Source organism: Gymnoscopelus braueri (assembly GCF_963280865.1).
Source record: "Gymnoscopelus braueri genome assembly, chromosome: 21".
Lineage (NCBI taxonomy): Eukaryota > Metazoa > Chordata > Actinopteri > Myctophiformes > Myctophidae > Gymnoscopelus > Gymnoscopelus braueri.
In genome coordinates, this window is record NC_137623.1 from 29,033,013 (window position 1) to 29,042,253 (window position 9,241).

The window sequence follows — 9,241 nt, forward strand, 5'->3', positions numbered from 1 at the left end:
AAACGATTCACACATCTCACTGTTTTTTTTGTTTTGTTTTTTGCAGAATGTTCCTGTACATTTGTAGGTCTTGTTCACAGAGGTGTCAATGTATAAAAGCATGTTTCTGGTTTTATCAAATAGATGTACAAATGAGAAGCACAGTCAAGGGGGTCCAATCATTAATGTCCTGTATTTTTCTATTGTAAAAAAAACAAAAAACAAATATTTTATCTCATCTCAGAATTTCTTTATATATGTATATGTGTGAAAAGATGGATATGATATAGAATAATATATGAAATGCCGAATCATAGTTGCCCAAACATTCAGTGTTGTTTGCAGAAGACTGTGCATAACTGTGATGACTTCTGTGGCTGGATTTACACATGGTTTCTAATCTGATTTACTGTACATTCAAAATCAGAGTTGTGTTAATCCAGCTTGAATGACTACAGTGTGGTGCATTGTGCACAGCTCCTTGGTTGGACCATTCTTGTGTTGCAATGGGGGAAATATTATCAAGCAAAAAATACAGATTCTCTATGTGCCACAAAACTGTAATAAGAAACAAATAAAATTTGCAGACCTAAAAAAGAAAAAGTGTCCTCGTCTTGAAAGTATCTTAAAAACAAATGCCTTATTAACATTGCATGTGCCCAGCCAACTGTACAACATTGGTAAATAGTGTGTAAGTGTGATAATATTTAGCACAACAAATACAAATGCCGTCAAATCTAGCAGATTTGTTTCCTTGGGAGCATTGTATGATTTTAAACTTTGGGAAGAAAAAAGGGGACAGATAATTTGTACGTGATATTAAGACCATCCTAATTTATTAATCAATAGATTAAATGTCTCATATGTACAGATTACAACTTGTTTTACATTTGCTGTCATGGTAGCCAGTGTCTCTCCCCCTCATCCAGCCTCTTCTCCTGGGTCCCCTGGGTCTCTTTGTCTCGGAGTGTGGTGAGGAGAAGCTCCACGATGCTGACGACAGGCTGCCTTCCTTTGCTGCCGCTGTGCCTCTTCCCAAAGCGGCCAATGGGTCGTACCCCACGCCCCACATACCACAACGGGTCTATATTTGGACCTGCAGACCGGAATGCACAAGTTAAATCCTCAGTGTTAGTTTAACTGCATATGCACTGTTTGTCCAGATGTTTGAATGTTTATGGACCACAATTTTTGGTGATTTAATAGGTGCACTAGTTTTCACTGATGGAGGCGCAGCGTCTGAAGGGGACTCCAGAGAGGCACCACTGAGCGAGCTTAGGCAAGAGAGTCGCAGTGCCGAGCGTTGCGAAGTCACCTTCAGCCGACTCAGCGCCGTCCGAGTTATGTCCCGATAGAGACAGAATCATAAATTATCGCCCCCCCCCCTAGTCTCGATACCTCCGAGATGTCATTTCTTCTTTTGCGAGGGGTCCCGACACGCGGGAGGTGAACTCGAAGAAAATGAGCACTCCTTTTTCAATCTGACTGTTTTTTTCAATCATACGGTAACATATACAGCAAACAGTTAATACAGAAAGTTAATGTGTTATTCCGGTGAGATACCCTCTATATATTTATTTTAACAGGATTAAAATAAAGTTTGAGTTTATGAAAAATAAATGACTTTTTACCTTCTATGGTATACGGGTCAAAAATGACCCTAACACTATTTTTAATAATACTAAAAAAAATTGGAAGTGTGTTCTAATTATTATTCTTAATTATTCTATTATAGCTAGATAACATCATTATCCAGTGTCTTCATTATAGGAAATGTAATGAGTGAATTTTAACATTTTTATAATAGCAAACGAGATATATTGAAAGATGAAACCCTAGCCCTAACCCAACATAATATTTTAAAAAGTGTTTATATGGATATGAATGCATTACAAGTAAGCTATGAGGTGGGAGAAAAACATTATTTTGGTCTGATTTCAATCACGGGTCAAATTTGACCCGCCAACACCACAAGTGGATGCAGTTTTCTAACACAATGCAAGGGTTAATTTTTAGTGTATCAAGTCTCCTTGTTAGAAAGAGAACCAAAACGTTCTTGATCACAAAGTGGATGCATGTTCATAGCCCACCCATTAGGGGTTAAGCAGTAAATATATTCTGCTACTATAAAGCTCTGTGATGATAATATGGGAATGCATCACATTAATTATATTTGTATGCTTCAAGAACCTATACATTGAATAATTGTACTGTGTTTTATTAGTTAAAGGAGTAGGTCTATATTAAAAGTATCTTTACTGCTTTATTAGTCCACTGGATTTGTCCAACAAAATTGATATCATAGATAGGCCTAATATAAATGTCAAAATCAATTAAAATAAATAAGCTAATGTTGCAGATACAATATTTATCACCAGTTAGTAATATAATTATGAAGCACATCTAAACATCTGTATATAATTTGCAGCTATTCAAATATGGAGACAACAAATATGAATTACAATTGAATCACAATTTATAGCAAAGGACATTGCATTTGTTGCTTTATTTTTGTAAGAACGTTTTAAGTAGCCTAATTCTTAGTTTTCCAGAGGTCAACTAAAGAAGTAATTAGTTGAAGAGAGGGAGCATTTCTTTTGTAAAGCTGAGGCATTCTCACAAGAGTCTGATTCCCAATTTGATGATTATTTCTGAACGAATAGCCTCCATCTCTTTATTTATCCATCCTAGAAAAAGCACTGACAATACTGAGTCCCACTATACACAGTCCAATCGATCAATCTTCACCATCAAAAATCTTAGCCAGGTGCAACCTCAAATTAAGCCACTTAATGATAATGCAGGATATAATAAAAACTGAAGAGAGTCTTACTTCTGTTGTCGACGTTGTGGACGATGTGGAAGTTGTGCTCCACCGTGGTGCTCTGAGCGCTGCAGGTGGAGGAGAGGAGCTGTAGAACAGCCAGCAGCACGCACATCTCATCTCTAAGCGCTCCTCCAGCCAGCATCGCACTGACTCAATGCACCGACTGACTGTTGAACACACACTGCTGGAGTGAAGCAAGCGGTAATGACACGGGTTAGACTCAGTGGCTCTCAACCTTTTTGATTTCAAGGACCCTCATATCTCTCAGAGTTACTATAGTAACTCTGAGAGACCTGTAAAGGGTCCAAAACAATCCCCCCCTAAGGAACACTGACAGTCCCTGCCTGGACCCCACTTTGAGTACCACTAGACGATGTATTCCAAATAAAGGAATACTTCTCGAAACTATGTGCCCACATTGCAGATAAAATAACATTTAAATTGATAAAACTTAGCCTATTTCCGCTGACAGTTCAAGACAATTATAGGCTATATCAAAGTCTGTGGAAAAAAAAGTCCAAAGAAGCAAACATAGCTACTTACAACTAACTTTGGGCAACACGCTGGGGTTAGTTGGTGGAGGGCCAAAGTGGTTCTGGTGGAGCAGCAGGTAGCTATTTATTCTTCATGGTGGTCGTGACTCGTGGGGTCGCTTGATGATGAGTCAGGAACGTCAGTCACATAATTATGTGGAGCCAAGAATATGCTGGACCCCCCCCCCCTCCCATCCTGCCAAGGATGTAAGTAGGCTAGATTTCTTATAAGTAAGCTACAATTTGCAATGACTCAATATAATATTAAACAAAATACAAATTACTTGAGTGTAAAACATACAAGACAATCTACAAGCTCACAACGCTGAACGCTTCACGATGCAACGCTTTGTGATCTTGTAGTAGGGCATAACTGATTAATGTATGTTAATGTAATATAATCTAAATCTGCAAAGTAACTAGTAACTAAAGCTATCAAATAATTGTAGTGGGGTTAAAAAGTACAATATTTGCCTCTGAGATGTAGTGGAGTAGGCCTACAAAGTATCAAAGAAATGGAAACACTCATGTAAAGTAAAATAACCTGGAAATTGTACTTAAGTAGGCCTACAGTGCTTTAGTAAATGTATTTAGTTTACTTTGCACCACCGCCCCCTCCTCCTGGCTGCCCCCTCCTGTCTTTAAAAAACCAACCACATTTCCTGTTGAAAATAGAACTATAGGCCATTTAATGGGGATTTGGTTTGGGAGTTTTCCTGCTGTCTGGCACGGCGCAGGGCAGTCCATCAGAGACTCAGTGACATGTGCACAACATTAAATTAGTCAACTTGGGGTGCGGGGGGGGGGGGGGCACCACACCCCCCACCTCACCCCCCACCTCAAGTAGAACTGTCAAGACAGTGACCTGGAAATGTGGTGGGTGGTTTGGGATGAGGTCCACTGCAATCACCACGATCACTGCGTGTCTGAAAGACTTTTTTTTTTTAATATATATATTTTTTAGGTCTTGTTTAACATCTGGGATGTTCTCATGTTTTCTCTTTGAACATCAATTCTCAAAACAATCTGACCTTTCTTTTTACGTTTGACCCACACAGGTGATGTGACAGTCCCCATATAAGTAGTCAATGTATTTTAGAGTGTAATTAAAATGTCTTCAATCAATCAATTGCATAAATCATTATGCAAATAGATCCTCTGCGGATGATTTCAACAGGTGGCGGGTATCTTAATGTCAGCTGGTTCTGGTAGAAATACTGAGTGAAAACCTCAAACACAGTAACCTTGTTGTTTTTAACAAGGTTACAAGCTGATATATCCTCACCCTGACAACATTTACTAGATTATTGAACTTATAACCAACACTTGTCATCACTGTTTTCACCTGTTTCTCTCCTCTATTAGTCCCACCCCCTCTCAGGGCCTGGTATAAGTGTAACATGTATAACAAATCAGTCTTGATACTAGTGGTCCTTGCCGTTTAGCTAACTGGTTAGTGCTGCTGCCTGTGATATAGAGATATGACTCAAATCCCCATCTGTATGCTCGTCTTTGTTGTATGCTACTGTAGGTTAAGAGTTTATAAACACCTCTTATACTTAAATGAAAACTACATTTGAAATATAAAAAGTTAAGGTGTCAAATCAAATCAATTTTTGTAATCTTTCCTCTATTTTGTCATTTTTTGTCACTGTCTCTCTCTAATTTGTTATCATAGGCCTATTGTCTCCGCAAGGCCGGACGTCTGAAGGCCAGAGACTATGTTTTTGCCAGAATAGGGACACTACATTAGGGTTCGCAATGATTAATTTGGCGTTTGTGATATACACAACTAGACGTTGACACCTACTTTAGAAATGTAAACTGAAGCGTCTCTGAATGTTTCACATTTGCAATTATTTGTAATCTCTTCTTCTATGATTACATTATCTGGTAGGAGCATGTCACTGCTCTTTTTACGGGCTGATATGTTCAAGTGTAACTTGTGTTTTTGTACACATGCTTGTTGCAATTTTATATACATGTGTCTATTTGCCTGAACGTGCATATGTGTGTGCACATGCACATGCACATGCACATGCACATGCACATGCACATGCACATGCACATGCACATGCACATGCACATGCACATGCACATGCACATGCACATGCACATGCATTAAGCCTGAGGGAAGCATTGGTTCTCCTCTACAGATTAGGTCAGACATTACCTGTCTCATATAGGTGGGGATCAGATGGACAGAGGGGAGGCGGAGAGGATGACTGTGTGATAAATGAGAAAATAAATATCCCAGGATGTGGAATCATGTTACACCACACACCTGCACCCAAGAGAGGAAACAAGTTGCTACAAGTTGCCTCTTCTGCAGATGAGGATGTGCAAACTTTCCGACTGACACTTTGCTGTTATGCGTAGATCATTGTGTACATTAAAATCTCATTATGCTCATTTGATTGAGAATACCTTGATGCGATTTTCCTTTTTTCTTTGTTGCATGATAATTCACCCTGAGTGAGATCATATACTTCTTTCACTTCAGATAATGGGTCTAGACACTGGAGTGGTGTGATGACATGATGTGGTCTGTGACTATAAAGTGACATTTAGGATCACTACAGTGAGTCAATGATGCTGCTATGATGCCTGAATTTCTCTCAGAATCAATAAAGGTATATTTATTTATCTAACTGGTATGAGCTGTATTCCTGCCATGATGTGCTTTATGATGCTTTATGATGAAAGTCCACAAAGAAAGGGTGTACTTTCAGTCATGACCTGTCTAATGGAGGCTGTCTTTGTGACTCAGCGAGCTTAATGCACTGCTCACAATGTTCTGGGTACACCTGTTGCCTTGAGGCCAGTGTTGCATGTCCACCATCCTCACTGTCCTATCGCAAGAACCGGCATGTGAAATAAACAAATATGAATCTATATTCATATTCTATTCAATTAAATATTAGAGAGGGCAGATCTGCTTGACAGCCACGAATGAATAGGTCCCCCTGCCCAGGCCCTCGCCCTGCAGAAAAACAAATCTCTCTTGGCAATAGCAGGTTATCACCATCATTTACTCCTACTTGCAAGGTTCAAGGTTCACTGTCACGTCTTGTGTACTGTTACATAAGAGTAAAAATCTGCTGGTGATACACAAAATGTATGAAACGAAAGAGACACAGCTCAACAAAGAGAAAGATAGAGGGAGAGAGAGAGAGAGAGAGAGAGAGAGAGAGAGAGAGAGAGAGAGAGAGAGAGAGAGAGAGAGAGAGTGGAAAAAGTACTCACTGCAATGTAGAAATACCCTGTTACAAGTAAAAGTCCAGAAATCAAAGTACCAAAAGTAGAAAGTACTCATTATGCAGAATGTCCCATTTCACAAGTTTTCAAATGTATAAAATGTATAAAAAGATTTTGAAATTGTGAGCTTGTAGATCGGCTATTTTCCGATCAGTAAAAGTACGATATTTGCCTCTGAGATGTAGTGGAGTAGAAGTAAAAGTATTGAACATTGGAAATACTCCAGTAAAGTAAAAAAAATACCTCAAAATTGTACTTAAGTACAGTACTTGAGTAAACGTACTTAGTAACTTTACACCATTGGAAGAAACAATTTTCCAGTTTTCACTGTTGGGCCAGTATGATGTCTCTAACGCTGTTGATCAGAGAGGGGATGGGCCGGACAGATTCACTATTGATTGAGAAAACCTTTGCCTGCAGCATGATTAATAGTTTGACCTGACTAAAGACTTTGGCTCTAAGTTATCCCCCTTATTTGCCATGGTGTTTTTGTTAATGAGTTGCCTCATAAATTGCAGCCTACAGAGGGAGTGGGCTGAGGCCTGCATTGATCTTCTTTGTCTTAAAGAGCTTCTCTGTTAAAGCCTGTTAAATGGTCAGTTAGCTGTGGGTGTTTTCTGGTGGCGTGGGCACCCATTCAGCACAATGTTGTTTAGAATGTGTTATTTAGATTTTAGAGATGTGGCTACTAATCCACTGTACTAAAATCTGTATTTTGACAATACATAAGATATTGCAGATATTTTCCATTTGAAAGGGAATCAAATATCAGTAAACACTGGTCACAGATATAAAGGGTAATCTGTGGTCATTTTGTTAAAATCTGAATATTGAAGTGGGCTAGAGTCAGTATAAGGACCCAGTGGCCTAATGGATAAGGCACCAGCCTCCGGAGCTGGGGATTGTGGGTTCGAGTCCCACCTGGGTTACTTAATGATTTCCTATTAATCCTGGATCCAATTGTTCATATCCTCACATAAAAAACTACCAGTCAAGACCCTTCACTACAGTATACCAAAAATCTCATTGCAATGATATAGTAATCGCCAACAGCAACTTTCTATCAATGCATATGTCTCAACAAAACTCAGGAGCTAGTGAATTGAAAGGGCCTATTGCTACATCCTGATGATATTGTTGCTACTTGTATTTAGATTTGCAACACTTGGCTTATTGGTGGTTTGAAAAACAAAACAAAGAAAAAAACATTCTGAATTTCAATTAAATTACCTTTAACAGGATCATTGACTAATATTCACAACACAAACCATATTCCATAACATAGCCTATCTTGTGAATAAACCCAAGATTTTAGTATACTATGCATACTAGGGGGTTGGGGGGTGAAGTTAATCCCCCCCCCCCCCCCCCCCCCCCCCGAACACCTGAGAGCACCACAGTCCACAGATGCTTTTAAAAAATGGACTAAAAACCTACCTTTTAACAAAGCATTTTCTTAATTATTCTTGGGCCTTTACATTTTTTTGTCTTTGCCCTGTTTTAGTGATCAGTATTTAAACAAATCGCTAGTGCAGTCTGGATCTGTCATGACCGTCATGGATGAACTTCAACCTGGTGTTTGCACTTTCTCCATTTTTGACCCGTTCATTCATCTACATAAACGTTTGGATTTCAAATATAACGTTTTTGGCGAGGGTGGGAGTTGAAAGTGTGACTTCTGCTTATAATGCGGCTGCTCTATCCATAGCTCAGTCGGAAGAGCTCTTGACTTCAGACCACAAAATCACGGGATTGAATCCCAGCACAGGAATCTCGGCATCTGAGCAATCTGGCTCCCACGGGTCTATTATCTTTTTTCGCCTTTATCATAAAGGTTGCTGAACAATATATAGAGGATGAAATGCATAATTTATTAAATAATATAAAGGTAATATCAAATACATTGCAAAAATGATAGACATGATGCTTATTAGCAAGACAGTCTTTTATTATATTATTCCTCATTTTACTGGTTTCCCCTGAAACCCCTTTACTGTTACAGAGTAAAACTGCGTTAGAATCTCTGCTGATGATGTGGCCATAGCTGAATGGTTGGAGAGTCTGCCTAGCAAGCCATAAATCCCAGATTCAATCCCAGGCCTCAGCAATGTGTCAAAGTGTCCCTGAACAAGCAGGGCCGGACTGGGACCAAAATTCAGCCCTGGCATTTTGGTCCGGACCGGCCCACCACCCCCCGGACCGTTTTGTCAACGGGGGGGGGGGGGGGGGGGGGGGCGTTTCACTGTTTCAGCCCAGCCCTGCACATGAACTCTGCAGCCGCACTGAGGCCCCTGCTGGAAAGCATCCCAGCCCAAACATTAACGTAACTAATAATTGGGCCACACGACCCTGAAATGACCGTAATAATCCTAAAACGGCCCACTGGCCCGCGGCCCACCGGGCATTTGCCCGGTACGCCAAATGGCCAGTCCACCCCTGTGAACAAGACACTTAAAAGAATAGTTCACCCAAAAATTACTTATTTTCTATCAATTACACACTCCATGAAGCCTTGAATTCATGGAGATTTTTTTTGCTTTTGACACATTCCTGAGCACAGAGCCACAGACTCAGACATATTGGTTGGATCCACTTTTACCACTATTTAGCACAATTTTTGTTTAGTTCAACCTCAGACCGTCGA

The 9,241-nt window shown here is 39.8% G+C and overlaps 1 protein-coding gene across 1 annotated transcript; it reads right to left on the bottom strand.

Annotated features, from left to right (window-relative positions):
- Window positions 1–875: 875 nt before the first annotated feature.
- Window positions 876–2,948, bottom strand: prlh2 (prolactin releasing hormone 2; the record flags this gene model as incomplete). Its single annotated transcript, XM_080417478.1, has 2 exons — window positions 876–1,075; window positions 2,813–2,948. The coding sequence occupies 2 exons, from the start codon at window positions 2,946–2,948 to the stop codon at window positions 876–878; spliced, it is 336 nt and encodes a 111-aa protein (XP_080273604.1).
- Window positions 2,949–9,241: the final 6,293 nt, after the last annotated feature.